The sequence below is a fragment of the Rhinichthys klamathensis genome, unplaced genomic scaffold, assembly GCF_029890125.1.
Source record: "Rhinichthys klamathensis goyatoka isolate OS25496 unplaced genomic scaffold, OSU_Roscu_1.1 h1tg000254l_1, whole genome shotgun sequence".
NCBI classification, from domain to species: domain Eukaryota; kingdom Metazoa; phylum Chordata; class Actinopteri; order Cypriniformes; family Leuciscidae; genus Rhinichthys; species Rhinichthys klamathensis.
In genome coordinates this window covers 934,164-951,498 of record NW_026606776.1, presented here as the reverse complement: position 1 = coordinate 951,498, position 17,335 = coordinate 934,164, and the positions used below count along the sequence as shown (strand labels likewise).

Here is a 17,335-nt window from a genome sequence, read left to right as displayed (position 1 = left end):
AGAGCAAAACAGAAAAAAGACAGAAGACATAAAGGCGAGTGAGAAGTGCAATCACACCGACAGAAAGTGTTCAACGGTACATTTATTTAGATTATACTATTTACAAGGTAGGCATGGACATTTTCTTAAAAGAAAATAAGTGCCCTACACACACACACACAGCGTCTCACTTTCCAAAAGGCAGGATGAGAAAAAACAAAGGCCTTCTCAGACCGATTATGATAACTTAGCAAAATGGGTCCAACCCAAAAATATACATATATAACTCAATATACAAAATGACATCAATGCTACAGGCTATGGCGAGAGGTAATGTAAGTTACTAGCACACAATTTTACCAGTGGTAAAAAATAGTCCTTGAGTCAGAATACTGACTTTTATATGACTTGAAACAACATACCACAAGACCTTGAGGCCTGGAAGGTTTTACGGAGTAGCCTACCACTGATTTTTTTTTTTTTTTTTTTTTTTTGTGGCTGGCAAATGATCCTAGTGTCACTGTTATTTGTATACACGATAGCTTGTAGTAAACTCTTATTTTTAGGATTGTTCTGAAGGCTTCGTAGGATCATAGAAATGCAGGCTTGAGTACAGGCAGCAGGTTTTCAGTGTTCTAGATTAATGTTGTATCATGGGAATAAACTAGGGCCTCATATGACTGAATCTATGGATACAGACCTTGACCAAGTGCATTCTGGTTTTACACACACACACACATACCCAGACACACAATGTCAAGGTAGCTCTTATGACTTAAGTCATTAACATGCAACACACTCACACACACACACACACACACACACACACACACACACACACACATGAAAATGCATCTCGTACATGTAGTTCAGTTGGCAGTGATAGCACATACAGTCGGCATTCAACTGCTGTGGCAGCTGATAGATGTAAAATTGAGTTATACTATAGTAAACTGGATATGCAGTGGTTGTATTTCAAAGAGAGAGGGGGGAAAGCAAGAGAAAGAAAGTCTGAGCATTGGTCTTTAGCCCCGTCTTGGCTCCAGTCTGAAGGACAGTTGGGATAAGGTTCTCTGGTTGTCAATCACATTCAATTGACGTACGTAATTCCTCACTTCCTGTGGATTCTTACTGGCTGGCAATGCCTCGGCATCTGTGGGAGGTAGGAACAAAATGTTTAAACAACCAAGCCTTTTACATTGTGTCTAAACAAGAGCAAATAGCCTGCTTTGTTGGAAGAGGCTTTAAATAAAAAAATAAATCTGACTGATAACAGGATCAGTGGCATCGAGCGTAAGGCGGGTGGCGCTAACTTTTGACACGAGTCACGACTGACCCGAGTTCGAATCCGCCTTTTTCCTAACTCATACTTCTCCCTTTTCCCATCCCATATCAGGAGTTTATTTAAAATAAAACTTAAGAAAATATTTGAAAAGCAGAAATAAAGTGACTTACGGGTATTTTATAGTAGGAATAAAGTGTTTAACGGGTAGGGTTAGGACTATAGGAACAGGGACAAGTAATGTCCCAATATACTACAATACACAGGTGCAAAATTAGTATCTGCCACTTTTTGCACTAAGTATAAATAGCATCTAACAACTATTTATTTAAATGTAGTGTGAAGAAAATACTGCTACTTTCATGCTATGTGCACTTCATCTATCGCTATTTGCACTTGCCAAACTTTTATGAGTAATTCATGTATACAGCACACAGTGTGGAATACTGTAACACACTATGAAATGGACTTGAATATACTCTGTGACCCTATGCATCATCTGTACGAGTAAGGGTCATGTTTTATGGAAAGGCCACTTATGACGAACTTTGATTCATCATGTGACTTTCTATTGTACCTGTATTATTATGCTGGTTATCAGTACATTTTAAGGTAAAAAGCAGATTTTGGTATATTAACATCATCAATTAATGAAATATATGGCTATAAGTTGAAAAATATACAGGCACCAACATGCCATAGCAAAATACTGAATTTTTTTGTTGCTATGTCACTTTTTTTTTTCTTTACTGTGAATTTCTGGCAGCCACAGCTGCCAGTTTTCTTACCATCAACTTAATGGGATATTTTTACAATATTTTGTATACATACATTTATACATTTGTTGTGATTTAATATGGACCCCTGCTATTTTACCTCTAGACATGGCTAGATATGTTTTCCCAAATACCTAACCTCAGATTGTTATGAATATGATATGATTGAGCAGTCTCTGGGATGTAGCTTTTTAATAGGCAGTACCATGAGAAATGAATTAGGACCACAAAGAAAGCATTAGTGTGTAGATGACTCACTAAAGGGCTGGCTCCTGCAGTGCCTCACCGCCCGGACTGTGTTTGCAATCAGCCGCTGAGGAGAGAAAAATGTATAAATATAAATATGTTCTAGCTGGTCAGATAGTGGTGCAGATATGTCACAGATCCAGTGTTGTTGTTGAAAAAGCTGAAATAAAATAAAATATAAATATTAGCTGGAAAAAAATAATAAATTAACATGAAACTTTTTGCATTGCTAACTAACTGAAATAAAACAAGGCAGGGTTAGGGTTGCTAAGTACTAAAATGACCAAGATAAATAGAACTATAAAAAAAAAAAGAAGAAAAACGTGTGCAAAATTTAAATGAAACCTGAATAATAAAAGATGAAACTCTAATTCAAAATACAATAGTATAATATTACAATAACACTGCATATATACCAGAAACATACTCACCATCTTCTCAAAGTTCACCAGTCCATCAATAAAAGTCTTATTCCCCTCATGAGTGAATGTCATGTCTGATAAGAGAAAAAAACATTTCATGCTGTAGACTAGAACTATGAGACAACCAGTAAATATTATTAAGAAAATTGGGGCTAGGCCCTCCCCACACCTTTAATGAGAAGGGGCATAAAGGGAATGATTGGAGGCTCCATCTTAGCCACAGTGAGGCGGTATGCGCGGTGATTCCTGGATGGATCCTGAGTGCAACAAATAAATCAAAGTTTAATGATCAATGACTGTCTGAATCATAGAATCATTTCTATAGGGACGGTGCAGGAATTCAAAAAGTTTGAAATCGACTCACAAGCAAACTTTCAAACTCTGCGTAGAACTTCTTGAACTTACTAGGTAGTTTCTATTAAAAAAAGGGAAAAAATATGCCCATTGACACATTAATATTCATATTTGCAAAGACCTTTATGTTTGTCATATTGTCATTATGGCATATATGTTTTCAAATAGACTCATTTGTGCAATATGGCACTAACCTCCCACGTCTGGCTGAGCCTGCTCACGGCTGGGTTGCACATGCCCATGATAATGGCGAAGAAAGAGTTCAGATTCTTAAACTCTCTACAGCTGAGGGAATAAATGCACAGCACACACATGTGTTTTGAATGCATCGAATCAGATCCAAAGTTTTTCAGTATATGTGCGCTGAAGAACTCACTGGGCGGCAATCTTGATGAACTTCTTGAGCAGCTGTACCCGTTTGCTGAGCGTCCCGCACAGACAGACCTCTGTGACCACCCACAGCTGCACCTGATTAAAGCGCCTCAGAAACAGCTCCAGATTTGCAGTGGAGCGTCTGTATGCCTGCCGTCCGAACGTATGATACACCAGCTCATACTGCACACAAACACACAATCAAACTGCACGTTTTGTAAATTAAAAACGTCATTTGTGTGTATCATACTGCACACAAACACACAATCAAACTGCACGTTTTGTAAATTAAAAACGTCATTTGTGTGTAAGTGTGTATCACTATATGTGCAACTTTACCTCATGTACACAGCTGAAAAGCTCCCAGTCATACTGGGTCATCTGGAAGGCCAGATCTTTAGAGCTCATCAGCTCAAAACTGGACATAGACCCTGTGGAGGGACCCTCCTGCTCTGGAAGCGGATTCTACACACATGTACACAGTCATTACTAAACACACACAAATACAAACACTTACTTAATTTGTACACTTACTTAAAGTGCCCCTATGCTATTTAAGAGGTTCCTAATTTAGTTTCGAAGGACTCCTACAATAGATTTACATGCATTCAAGGTAAAAAAAACCAGTGATTTTCACATAATATACATTGCAGTCTCTCTAGACCCCTCCTTTCCGAGAGACTACTCTGCTCTGATTGGTCAGATGGCCCAGTCTGTTGTGATTGGTCTACCGCTTACAAAGTGTGTCGGAAATCAAACGGCAATTACCATATCTGAATTTCAGCTCAGCACTTGTATATGAACAGTAAAAATGGCGTCAGTTTTACCGGATCAATTCGAGCCCAGGTCCTCATCCTTTGGAAGTGCATGCAAAGTGGATTTACTCTCGCAGGACAGAAAACAGTGTTTTCTCAACATGTCGACAACACGAACCAAACTCATCCAAGCCTCACCTACAACTAGTGTTCGAGGGCGGGTCAAAGTAGACGTTGTTCACAGGCAGCCAATGAAGACTATAGGCTGGCATTATCCAAATTTGTTACAAACCTAACCCTGTAGGTTCATGCAAGAAGTAAGGCTGGAATTACTGACGACTCGTTTCAGGCACTTCAGAATCGTCTCTTTCTTTTGGGAGTCAATAACTCCATTTATTGTGCAGTTTGATCTTTGAAACTTTGCAGACCTTTTACATTCACAAACAGATATATTACATGAACGGTATTTTGCAAATTAGCATAACAGGGGCACTTTAAAATAAACTATATGCTCAAATGTATGTTGACACCTATTTTTAGTACAGAACTGGTTTACCGAGTCTGGTGTGGAAGAACTTTTGGACCCCGGTCTAATGCAATGGCATTTGTAAGTGTGCTTTATGTGTCCAAATCTCACCAGTGAATCGAGCTGTTCTCTGGAGCAGACAAACAATCGTCCGTTCACTCCCAGCGACTGAAACACTGATACATCATTGGGCTTTAAAATCTGCTTTTCTGTAAAAAAATAAAGCTCAGAATTAGTCAGACCACAAATCACATTGTGAACACTTTTTCAGCTGTACAAGATCAACACCTAATAAATCTTGTGATAGATTTTATGAACTTTATTTACTATCTGTAATCTTTAGACTGCAACATAAACTTCAACCTTTAATAAGATTTACACTATCGCTGGGACTTTCTGAAAGGTTTAATTTAAAACTGATCTGGAAGGGGATTATATAATATAGAAAGAGTGTGTTTCAATACAGAATGTTGCCAGAGCAACAAAAGGGCTGAATATCTGAAAAGTTGTGTGTGTATTTGTTTGTCACATCTCCAAGGGCAACTAATATTTCATCATGAATCAGTGTGTGTGTGTGTGTGTGTGTGTGTGTGTGTGTGTGTGGACCACCTCCAGATGCGCTGAGGTTTATCAAAAGCAGCTCTTCAGTCGATCCCAGTTTATCCGCTACAGCTGCGGTCACCTCTCTCCCCGTGGCCAGCACAGAAACACGAATAGTAGTGTAAGTGTGATCACTGCAGTAAACCTTCAAGAGAACTACACACACATGGAAAGACAAAGATGAAGAGAGGTCATTTGATTGATTGATTTATTGATTGACCCATAAATCCATCCATCCGTCGTACTATCGTTCCATCCATCCATCCATCTGTAGTTCTATCATCCATCCATCCATCCATCTGTCATTATATCGTTCCATTCATCCATCCATCCAACCAACCATTCATCTATAGTTCTTTTTTACATCAATGTATCCATCTATTCGTTGTTCTATCAATCATCCATTCATTTTTCCATCCATTGTTCTATTGTTCCATCCACCCATCCGTCGTTCTATCAATCCATCCATCCAACCATAGTTCTATTGTTCTATCCATACGTCCATCCATCCATTCTGTCACAGTCTGTCTTGTCTCCGCCTCTTCACTACACTTCCCAGCATCCCTCTTGTCTACACACCTGCTTGTCTTCATCGTTGTCACCTGTGGATTGTAATTATCATCATTTGTGTCACCTGTTTCTGTTCATCAGTGTGTGTATTTAGTTCCTCCTGTTCAGTCTTCCTTTGTCGGTTCTCGTTAATGTTACCCGGTTTTGTGAGTGTGTTCCTTCTGCCTGTCGTCCTTGTATTTGTATCCTGATATATTCACTCAAGTAAAGAAGTTTATATTGGATCTTCTGCCTGCCTCGTCTTCCTCCTACACCACACCGTGACACATTCATAGTTCTATCATTTGATTTATTTATTGACCCATAAATCCATCCATCCGTCGTTCTATCGTTCCATCCATCCATCCATCCATTTGTCGTTCTATCATCCATCCACCCATCCATCCGTCATTCTATCGATCCATTCATCCATCCATCTATCCAACTATTCATGCATAGTTCTTTTTCTTATCAATCCATCCATCCATCTATCCGTTGTTCTATCAATCTATCCATCCATCGTTCTATTGTTCGATCCATCCATCCATCCGTCATTCTATCAGTCCATCCATCCATTCATAGTTCTATCATTTCATCCATCCATCCATCCATCCATCCATCCATCCATCCATCCAATATTTTCCCAAAATTAAAAAGATATATTCAATAAAGTCAAGGACTACTTGTGGACATGGTATTACTTAATTATTTTTTCTAATTTATCACATTTTCCCATAAAAAAAATCCATTAAGTTTAAATTATAAAAATAAAAGTTTAAAAGAAAAATTTACATGAATATCAGCATCCATTTTTAGTCATTTTTCTGTTTTTGACAGCAGTCCTCAAGCTGACATGAAGTGCAACGGTTATGCAATACCTGGTGATTATGTTATCATGATTATGAAATAGCGATTATGAAGAAGTACAGCATCTTATGTTTCATAATCATTGCATTTAACTCTCAGAACTTTTTTGAATGGTTTTGTTTATTTTAAGGTTTAAACAAGATACTGATACTCACTGTCATCAAAGCTCCTCATTGGCTGCTTTTTTGCAAGCCTTTCCTCTCCAGAGCTGAACTGTCGCAGGAGGACTTTAAGCTAAGAAATCACAGAGAAAAAAGTTCATAAATTTAAAGCAAAACTTTAAAACAAAATGCATATGAACAGCAAAGTATTAGTAACTTTTTACCAATTGACAATGCTTTAGATCACAGATTTACAGTAGATCTATAAATAACAAACATAAAATGTGAGAAAGTAGATCTACAGTACCTTTTTTTGGGAGGTTCGTGCATCATCTGGACTGAGACAGCGAAAGGAACAAACAAATATGTGGGCATCAGTAATATTAACCATTCACATTAAAGCACTAATAGCAGTTACACCACACACTAAAAACCTACTAATGTTTGATGATCCTCTCAAGCTCAGGCAGTAGCTCCTTCAGTGGACGCAAAACTCTTGCGTCATTAGATACGAAGCCATGCAGCTCCTGCATACACACAAAACACATTCACAGCATGCTTATGTTGATAGTCAGTTATGAATTCATGCATGGAATCTGATCTCCATGCAGACTGGTGGTAAGTGATTCTATGCCAGCGCATGTGTTTGTATGATTGTAACCTCCAGAAAGCTGAGCGTGGTGTCATCCTCCAGCAGATGGTGGCCCTGCAGGGCAGCCCAGCGCAGAGCCAAGCTGAACACCCGTCTCTTGCTGGCAACAGCGTAGTCTAGACGCTCCTGCTCTGAGCCCTGAGACGCCTGAGAGTGGTAGGTACACAAACGCTAAGGAACATATGCAATCTTACAAAAACAGTGTGCTGTACTGAAATATAGATAGATAGATAGATAGATAGACAGACAGACAGACAGGTGATAGACAGATGATAGATAGATAGATGATAGATAGATAGATAGATAGATAGATAGATAGATAGATAGATAGATAGATAGATAGATAGATAGATAGATAGATAGATAGATAGACGGACAGACACAGATAGATAGATAGATAGATAGATAGATAGATAGATAGATAGATAGATAGATAGATAGATAGATAGATAGATGGACAGACATATGATAGATAGATAGACAGACAGACAGACAGACAGACAGACAGACAGACGGACAGACAGACACAGATAGATATATAGATAGATAGATAGGTATATAGACAGACGGACAGACACAGATAGATAGATAGATAGATAGATTAGATAGATAGATAGATAGATGATAGATAGATAGATAGATAGATAGATAGATAGATAGATAGATAGATAGATAGATAGATAGATAGATAGATAGATAGATAGACGGACAGACACAGATAGATAGATAGATAGATAGATAGATAGATAGATAGATAGATAGATAGATAGACGGACAGACACAGATAGATAGATAGATAGATAGATAGATAGATAGATAGATAGATAGATAGATAGATAGATAGATAGATGGACAGACAGACAGATGATAGATAGATAGATGGACAGATGATAGATAGATAGATAGATAGACAGATGATAGATAGATGATAGATAGATAGATAGATAGATAGATAGATAGATAGACGGACAGACACAGATAGATAGATAGATAGATAGATAGATAGATAGATAGATAGATAGATAGATAGATAGATGGACAGACATATGATAGATAGATAGACAGACAGACAGACAGACAGACAGATAGACAGACATATGATAGATAGATAGACAGATAGATAGATAGATAGATAGATAGATAAAGATAGATAGATAGATGATAGATAGATAGATAGATAGATAGATAGATAGATGATAGATAGATAGATAGATAGATAGATAGATAGATAGATAGATAGATAGATAGATAGATAGATAGATAGATAGATAGATAGATAGATAGATAGATCAGTTTGATTGATTGAAGGATATTGAGCCACAAGGGCAGGGCACAGCTGGCTGTTGGGCATGAAGACACAGTGCATGAGCACAAAATCATCCAGAGTCGGATCTGTGGGGGAAATGATTAGCAGAATTATTCAAATGTATTAATATAAAGTGTTGGGTGATTAATCAAATCATAACTTTTAGTTCTTTAGAGATGAATGAGAAGGTCCAGTACCTGGGTCAGAGAAATGAATGTCCAGTCGCATTGTCTCAAGCAGATGCTCTAGAATCTTCTCTGGGCTGCCTGACATCACAGTGTATCTGTCCAGCAAACACATACACAGGAAAAGTAGGTGGATTAAATAAATGCATGGATAGATTAACTTATTGTTGATGGATAAAGACATTCTCAGCAGACGGATGGACGTGATCATATACTTGAAGTGGGCTGGGATGTTTCCATGGCTGGAGGGCCGGAGACTCTTCTGTAGTACCAGAACATCCAGGTCATGCTCTTTTAGACGCACTGTGTTTGCTTCAACATCCTACACACACAAACAAGCCAAAATACATGCATCAAGAAATATGTCATTCAATTTGTCCACCATAGGGTTCAATGATTCACCAACTAGTTCAGATGAACCATTCTCCTGGTGTTTATATCTTTATAGATGTTTGTATACCCTGAGTATACGGTTGAAGTCCTCTTTGTCCACTCTCAGGAAGTGGCAGTTGTCCTCTCTCAGAACGATGGACGCAGCGCGGGGGGCGTCGTTCACCAGGGCCAGTTTCCCAAAATCATCCCCTTCATGCAGCGTACACACCACACCCTAAACACACACACACACACACACACACACACACACACACACACACACACACACACACACACACATCATCTAATAGCATCTGCCACTAGTGCCACTCAACATAAATAAGTTAACAGAATTAATGTAAGCTGACATTACCTTGCCATAGATAACAACATTTACCGATCCCTTCTGGATAATATACCAAGAAGTGCCTTCCTCCCCTTGATTAAACACTGAAATATAGAAAGCAAACATACAGAGAACACGACTAAGCTAAATACAATATTAAAGAAATGAATACTTTAATCAGCAAAGATGCAATAGTTACAGTAAAGACATTGATAATGTTATAAAAGATTTATGTTATAAAATATTCTATTCATCAAACACTGAAAAAAGTTTTTCACGGTTTCCACAAAATATTAAGCAGCACACATTTTTTCAACATTGCTCATAATTTCTTGAGCAGCAAATCAGCATATTATAATGATTTCTGAAGGATCACGAGAGACACTGAACACTGAAGTAATGATGCTAAAAATTCAGCTTTGCATCACAGGAATAAATTACATTTTACAATATATTAAAATAGAAGTCAGTTATTTTATATTGTAATATTTCATTGTATATTTTACTGTATTTTTGATCAAAAAAATCTTAGCAACCTCAAACTTTGAAATGGTAGTGAACCTATGATAATACATATCTTTCAACAGTATTAGTTAATTATTAGAGTCTAAAAAGCAGTAAAGAGGCATTGAAACTCACAGACAGTGCCTGCTTTGGCATGCGACTCAAAGATGAGGACCCCAGCGAGCTCTCTCTTCACCTGCAGGGGGCAGCACGATCACAGCTCATGTTAGTGTGTTCACACCAGGCATTACTGTGTAAATGAGGCTCAGAGGTTGTATGGAGGTCTTACAGTGTTAGATAGATGAGAGAGTGCTTTGATATGCAGCAGCTCATCGTAAATAATCTCTAGGTCTTCAGCTGTTCTTTGACCTGGCCTATAAAGGGAGCAAGGGACAAAGAAAGAAGGGAGGAGTTCGGGAAGAGTAAAAATGGACAATATCAGAATATGAGAGCAAATAGAACTAGTAACATCCAATGGGACCAACATGCCAATTTCAAATGAATAAATACTGCAGGGGGCGCTGTTGGTCACTCACGGTTTCCTGAGGATCATTCGCATGTGTGCGTCAGGGCCGATCTGAGAGACGAAGAGGAGGGTCTCCTGCAGCTCTTCCTCAGCTTCACGTTTCTCGTCTTCGCTAGGCAACACCGCATCCTCTTCCTCGTCATCAAGGAAACGATAAAAAAGGTACTTATCTTGAAAGCTGAGCTCATGGTCAACTGTCGACAGAAAAAAAGCACAGATGAAATACAGCATGTGATCTATTGAAGCTATTCAGAGGCTCTAATTAGTATTTTAAGAAGTTCATGTGGGGTTATTTTTATTTTATCAAGCTATTAATTGTTTTAACAAGCTGGTCATTCTTGTTATGCATCATAGAACTCAATGTTCAGCTGCGACAGATGAATGTGAATGGTAATAGATTTGTTTTGAGGCCTTTGTTTAAAGGCCTCAAAAACAAGATGTAAAGTCATTTTGAAATCAATTTAAAAACCTAATTGATTACTTGGTAAAATCAGTGTTGTTATCTAAAAGTATTAAGAATCGTGTTTGGTTATTACAAAAATAGCTGAAATAAAATAAAACATAAATATTATATAAAAAACATTAAATGGCAACTAACTGAAATAAGTTGAAGTACAAAAATTATTAAAACTAAAATAAAAATAAATGAAAGCTAAATAGAAATATTAGAAAAAATAAAAATGACAAAAGCACATAATGACTAAAACAAACTAATATTAAAATGAAAGATAAAAATATACAAATGAATTCTAATGCAAAATATTAATAAATAATATGATAGTATATAAACGCTACTAAAACAACACTGGTTAAAATAATATTCCAGATACAACATTTGAAATTTATATTTCAATCAGAGAAAAGAAAATGAAGAAACATTCAACATAGCAAGAATGACCCAGCTAAAGGGTAGGGTAGGCAATGTTTTTCATAAACACTCTTCACATCCTGATAGCAATCAATAATAGAAGTGTTCTATATATATATATTTTTTTTTTTTTTTTTTTGGAAGTCAAAACATTTTCATCCAATCATAGCATTCGGTCCGAACATCACATGTCATCAGCGAGTTCCGTAAGGCTATGCGGAAGTGTAGACAGTCACCGGGCACCAAACATACAGCAGCCGCCCTTTACAGTTCCTCCTGAACCAAAACAACAAGCTTATGCTGCGTTCACGCAGTTTCATAACCGGAATTATCAGATGGCAACCCGTGACGTTCCAGATTTAAGTATTTCTAAGTCAACACCATCAACACAGAAATGAATCTGCAACAGTCAGGTGGTACAACTAGAGCTCCGCAAGTTGTTTACATGTATTTTTATTGTAATGTAATGTGCTTTGAAGACATGAGGTAATTTAACACCGTCTCTCGTAACGCTTTTGTTTGCTCCCTGCTGTGTGTGTTCATGTGTTTGGGAGGAGGCGTGGCTTTGGAGACGCTCTGAAGTGAGGGTGGGATCTCATGCTTTCAAAGCTATCTTGCTATCACTAGCCTCTCCGAAATTGCCTACCCTACCTTTAACCTGGCTGTCACAGCAGCAAATGGTACAGGTGTGCGTGTTTGTTGTGTACCGTGATTCAGGACCCCTTCCTCCAGGAACACCTGCCACATTCCCACAGCGTGAGCTCGACTGTGAACACATGAGCTCTGCTGAAGCAGCCAGTCGACCAGCTCCGTGCCGACACAACACTGCCTGCAAACACACACACACACACAAAGGTCACGCAGAGCACACAGAGCAGTGTATTCTATTTATACTAGATATATACTATGGCATAAATCAAGAAATATTGCAAATTATATGTCATATAACATTTGTCATAGGCAACACACAAACACACACACACACACACACACACACACACACACACACACACACACACACACACACACACACACACACACACACACACACACACACACACACACACACACACACACACACACACACACACACACACACACACACACACACACACACACACACACACACACACACACACACACGTGCACCTGTAGGTTTTCAGATGATATTTTCTATCTCTGATCATGTGGGGAGCTCTAGCCAGTATAGCATTACGTAAGACTTTTTCAGCCCTCAAAATCTTTTCTGATGGGACCTGAAACAAAATCCGGAACAGAGAGAGAGGAAGTTGAGAGTGAGGCACAGAAAACACTCATGCACAGCCTATTTACAGCACAAAACACATTCATTGAGATCTAATAGCCTGCACTCAATTTGCAAGTGTAGATGACAAAAGATCTTTTTCAAAAGATTTTTTAATTGAATTAAAACCCTCTGGTGCTCTAAGCGTGGCAGTCAAAAACTGACAGAAATGTTTTGTTTTATGTCAACGAATTGAATATACTATATTTTAGTTTGATAATGTTTTTTATTCAATATTTTGTATTTTTAGGGGATTTTATGGTACTAAATTATATTTATGCTGTAGTTATAATCCATTTATTCACTTTTTGAGCATGGACCTGAAAATTTAATTTCCAACTTAAACTGTCATAAATCTTGAATGCTTTAGAGTACACTCTGAAGTTTGATCTCTTTTTAAAGACGACAAAAGTGTACTTAAAAAAAGTTCAAAAATGTAACGTTTATTGTTATGAAAAATGCACAATAAACACAAATACTATTTTCAATTGTAATATGAAATATATATTTTCAAAAACACGTTTTACTCTAAAACTGAAAGAAAATCAAAGCCATAAATTTAAAGTTGTGTTCCAAATTTGAGCTTGATATTTCATGATATGAAATGAGCTTTCAGAAAGATTTTGTTTGGCCGCAGTACCAAAAGTTTTCACTAGATGAAATTCATCTTCCATTCATTTCCAATTTCCAAACAATTTTTTTTCAGAACCATTTTACCTTTTCGAATCATGTCCATGATTTTTTGTGTGTTCACATAGTAAGTGCCAAGTTTTGTACCATTCCGATGAAATAAAAAATTCAAATAAAACCAAAAGGTAAAATTTTTCGTGCAACAGAGGGTTAATTATACAAAATTAGCATAAAAATGAGGTGACGAGAGTCTGCGGTCTTGAGTTATGAGGATGGAAATGAGAATTACTGGCAAATGAATCATCAAAAATGTTCACTCTCAGGGAAGAGTGGCAGATCAATTAAATAAGTTTTTTTTTTATTGATTTTTATTGTCCAAAGTACAGTGGCAGTAATAACATAGACACATAGACACAGACACATCACAATACCAGCGAATGTGAATATTAATTTTAACAGCCAACAACTAAACAAAAAATTATATAAAAACAAAACTGATTCCACATAACCTGTTAAAATGTAAAGGTGATGAATGGGAACATGGACAATCCTACCTTATTCAGGTTTTTGGACATAAAATTGAGAGGGTCGCTGTTTAGATTCTCTTTGTCTGGCATTCCTGCATCAAACAAAGACATTTCTGAGAAATCATCATTGATGTCTTGTGTGAGTGTGTATGTTTGCGTGTGATACTCACTGTCATTTGTAGCCCCACTGTCCATCACTCCGTACGGCGGAGCGAGAAGCCCTGCCATGCACTGCCTGTATTTCTGCAACATAAAGAATAACACAATGAAAATTTATTACAACCCCCCCCCCCCCCCCCCCCATTACCTCAAACTGTACTGAGTCATTTTCATACAAGTGAAATGACTGGCTTTACATCATTAAAGTGAAAAGCTCTATAGTAAGAATGCTGAGCTCCACCAATCAGATTGAAGCCTTTTGTGGCTTGGCAGCAATCACTATGAATATTCAGATATTTTCATTATTTTTCTTTCCATATCGCCATGGTGATCGATGACAAGGTGCCACATGCAGCTGAGGCAATGAATGAGACACTGACACCGGCCCAAACTCACCTAGAGTTCACACACACACACACACACACACACACACACACACACACACACACACACACACACACACACACACACACACACACACACACACACACACACACACACACACACACACACACACACACACACACACACACACACACACACACACACACATTAAACTAAATCTAAATGAAATTCACTGCTTTATGATTAAAATGAGAAAAAAAACTTAACTAGATTCAAGATATACTCTTCATTATATGTCTTTTTCAGTCGTCACCCACATTATAAAGTACGAATTTATAAAGATGAGGACACTTTCACATACATTTTAAGGAGAAATATTAGAAATAAAGGTATTAGAAATAAATATTAGATACATATTAGAAAATAAAGGTTAGGAAAATCAACTCACACACACTACCGTTTAAACATTTGGGGTAATATTATTTTATTTGATTATTTTAAGTCTCTTATGTTCTCCAAGGCTGCATTTATTTGATAAAAAATCAGTAAAAACAGGAATAATGTGAAAGGTAATTACCCTTTAAAATAACTGTTTACTATTTGAATATATTGAATGTAAAATTTTATTTACACCTTTGATGTAAAGCTGAATTTTAAGCATCATTACTCCAGTCTTCAGTGTCACATGATCCTTCAGAAATCATTCTAATATGCTGCTCAAGAAACAATTCATATTATTATTAATGTTGAAAACAGTTGTGCTGCCTAATATATTTGTGGAAACTGAGATATTTTTTCATCATTTATTTAAAATAGAAATCTTTACATTATAAATATCTGTCCTGTCACTTTGATAAATGAAAAAAAATAAAATTCATAACCCCAAACTTTTACACAGTAGTGTAAATACTAGTGCAAATAGAATAGAATTATGACCCATAAATATTTAAAAGCATCCAAAAGTATGAAAAGTGTTGCGATTTTGCTCTTTTAAACATCATGTCAGGCAGGGACTCCACAGGATCCTTCACCACATACTGTGAGATTAAGGGTCTCTGAGTGGACTGATCTAAAACAGCCTTCATTAACTCTAAACGCAGAACTACGACCCATGGCACTCGGAGGCGTTGTGCTTCCATTGAGTAGAACGGACAGTGTCCAGAGGACATTCTTTCTATGATAAAGTGAGCTGAATGTCTAGTGTTAAAGAACCGCAGAGGCTTACAACCGCAGATTACAGCAGAAGGTTTCCTTTGGCCACTAATTTGAAGTCTTCAAACAGGCTTTGTTCCATTCACACAAATGCACTTTGTATATCCTGCTTCCTTCCTGTTTCCTGAAGCTTAAACAAAAGCTAACTTTTTCTTAACTTCTCCCATCCCCCAGACCAACACACACACACACAAAATAACACGTTGTTCTTTCCAGCTGGCTGTCTTCACATAGGTTAAGTAATTCAGCTAGGATTGTGCAGTTAACAGCATATAAGCACACAGAACAAGTGTGTACTCCCCCCCCCAGGGCCCGGTCAGGCGGTGTCCCCTACAGCCTGGCACAGGACTGACCCAGAGAGACAGAAGCCCCTCAACATTCAACGCACATCCTCAGCTTTCAGCAGCTGATATTCACCTCACATTGCCAGACAAGAACAGGGCCTCTTTATCAAGTCATTATCATCCTATCGGGGAAAAAAGTACATTCTGAAAACGCATTAAAAATCAGATGTAGGGTAGGTACGCAGGAAGAGAACGTGTGTCAAAAAGCAGAACCATGTATCAATTAGCACCAGTAAGAATCAATACCACTGGTGAAAAAGACCTCTGACATCATTAACCTCAAAAACCACAGTGATATTGATGCGGCTCTGAACCCAGAGCTAGTACTAATATATCGTTTTTAAGTGTGGTTTCTTGATCATACAGTATGAAAATAGCACCAAATACTTGTTCATGTGGCATTATTGAAGCCAATGGGACTCACCCTAAGAGTTTGTGTAGTGTAGTCCGACAAAGAATCCCACAGGGACGTGATGCTTGTCTCCTTTCTAAACCCTGCCAACTTCCCAGCATTATCCAGGAAAACCCAGAATGCCTCCTCTCTCCTTTTCAGTCAGATGCACAGACATCAAATCAAACACACATACCCTAGCGCTCCAGTTACACACGTGTGGATAATGTGATCCAGTGTCTGCTGCTCTTTGGATCTTTCTGGCCGAGAATCTGACTGGACTTCAGTCGCCGTTGCCAGGCAATAGCTGTAGCCAATCAGAGGGCTGCGTTCACTCAATTCACCCTGTACCACAGCATTACACATTAGGGAGAGAGAGGGAACTATGGGCTGCTAAAAGGCTCTCAAAAGCTCATGGCTTCATCAATTATTAAGGGTATTAAATTTTATTTACACTGAACAGACAGCTGTGTGTGTGTGTGTGTGTGCCCTACAGCTGTAGTGAAATCACCGTTATCACATTAGTCTGTCTTTGAGGATCAGTTAGTTCAGCCCTTTTCCAGGCAGGTAGACACTAATGTAATCATAGATCAAGTCCAGTCCATTTGTGAGTGTAGTGTTTTTTTAGTATTATTAATATACTTTTATAGTATTTAGTTTTTGTTTTTATTTCCAGTTTTCATCTTTAGTTTTAGTTTAATTTTTTAGTAATACAAATGTGGTTTCATTAGTTTTTAAAATATATTTATATTTAGCTTTAAATTATTTTTATTTCAGTTTCAGGGTGTGTTCACACTTGTTTTTCAGTTCGCTTAATTCGTTTGGTCTGTACCAAA

The 17,335-nt window shown here is 37.6% G+C and overlaps 1 protein-coding gene across 2 annotated transcripts in view; it reads right to left on the bottom strand.

The window, feature by feature from the left end:
- Positions 1 to 470: 470 nt before the first annotated feature.
- Positions 471 to 17,335, bottom strand: part of LOC130101256 (rap guanine nucleotide exchange factor 4-like) — a 37,022-nt gene continuing 20,157 nt past the window's right edge. The window contains exons 1-27 of one of the 2 annotated variants that reach the window (XM_056266908.1): positions 16,533 to 16,771; positions 14,219 to 14,291; positions 14,076 to 14,140; positions 12,738 to 12,844; positions 12,296 to 12,417; positions 10,731 to 10,914; positions 10,484 to 10,568; positions 10,330 to 10,390; positions 9,718 to 9,794; positions 9,433 to 9,579; positions 9,188 to 9,294; positions 8,985 to 9,070; positions 8,795 to 8,873; positions 7,491 to 7,641; positions 7,268 to 7,356; positions 7,137 to 7,167; positions 6,884 to 6,962; positions 5,322 to 5,468; positions 4,824 to 4,921; positions 3,771 to 3,896; positions 3,436 to 3,614; positions 3,254 to 3,344; positions 3,070 to 3,120; positions 2,875 to 2,962; positions 2,715 to 2,779; positions 2,296 to 2,350; positions 471 to 1,132 (exon numbers count right to left, since the gene is read on the bottom strand). In XM_056266908.1, the coding sequence (XP_056122883.1) occupies positions 1,005 to 1,132; positions 2,296 to 2,350; positions 2,715 to 2,779; positions 2,875 to 2,962; positions 3,070 to 3,120; positions 3,254 to 3,344; positions 3,436 to 3,614; positions 3,771 to 3,896; positions 4,824 to 4,921; positions 5,322 to 5,468; positions 6,884 to 6,962; positions 7,137 to 7,167; positions 7,268 to 7,356; positions 7,491 to 7,641; positions 8,795 to 8,873; positions 8,985 to 9,070; positions 9,188 to 9,294; positions 9,433 to 9,579; positions 9,718 to 9,794; positions 10,330 to 10,390; positions 10,484 to 10,568; positions 10,731 to 10,914; positions 12,296 to 12,417; positions 12,738 to 12,844; positions 14,076 to 14,140; positions 14,219 to 14,276 (2,556 nt within the window). In that variant the 5' untranslated portion in view covers positions 14,277 to 14,291; positions 16,533 to 16,771 and the 3' untranslated portion in view covers positions 471 to 1,004. Of the gene's footprint in view, positions 1,133 to 2,295; positions 2,351 to 2,714; positions 2,780 to 2,874; positions 2,963 to 3,069; positions 3,121 to 3,253; positions 3,345 to 3,435; positions 3,615 to 3,770; positions 3,897 to 4,823; positions 4,922 to 5,321; positions 5,469 to 6,883; positions 6,963 to 7,136; positions 7,168 to 7,267; positions 7,357 to 7,490; positions 7,642 to 8,794; positions 8,874 to 8,984; positions 9,071 to 9,187; positions 9,295 to 9,432; positions 9,580 to 9,717; positions 9,795 to 10,329; positions 10,391 to 10,483; positions 10,569 to 10,730; positions 10,915 to 12,295; positions 12,418 to 12,737; positions 12,845 to 14,075; positions 14,141 to 14,218; positions 14,292 to 16,532; positions 16,772 to 17,335 lie in introns of those variants that run through there. The other variant, XM_056266907.1, reaches the window with a different exon arrangement.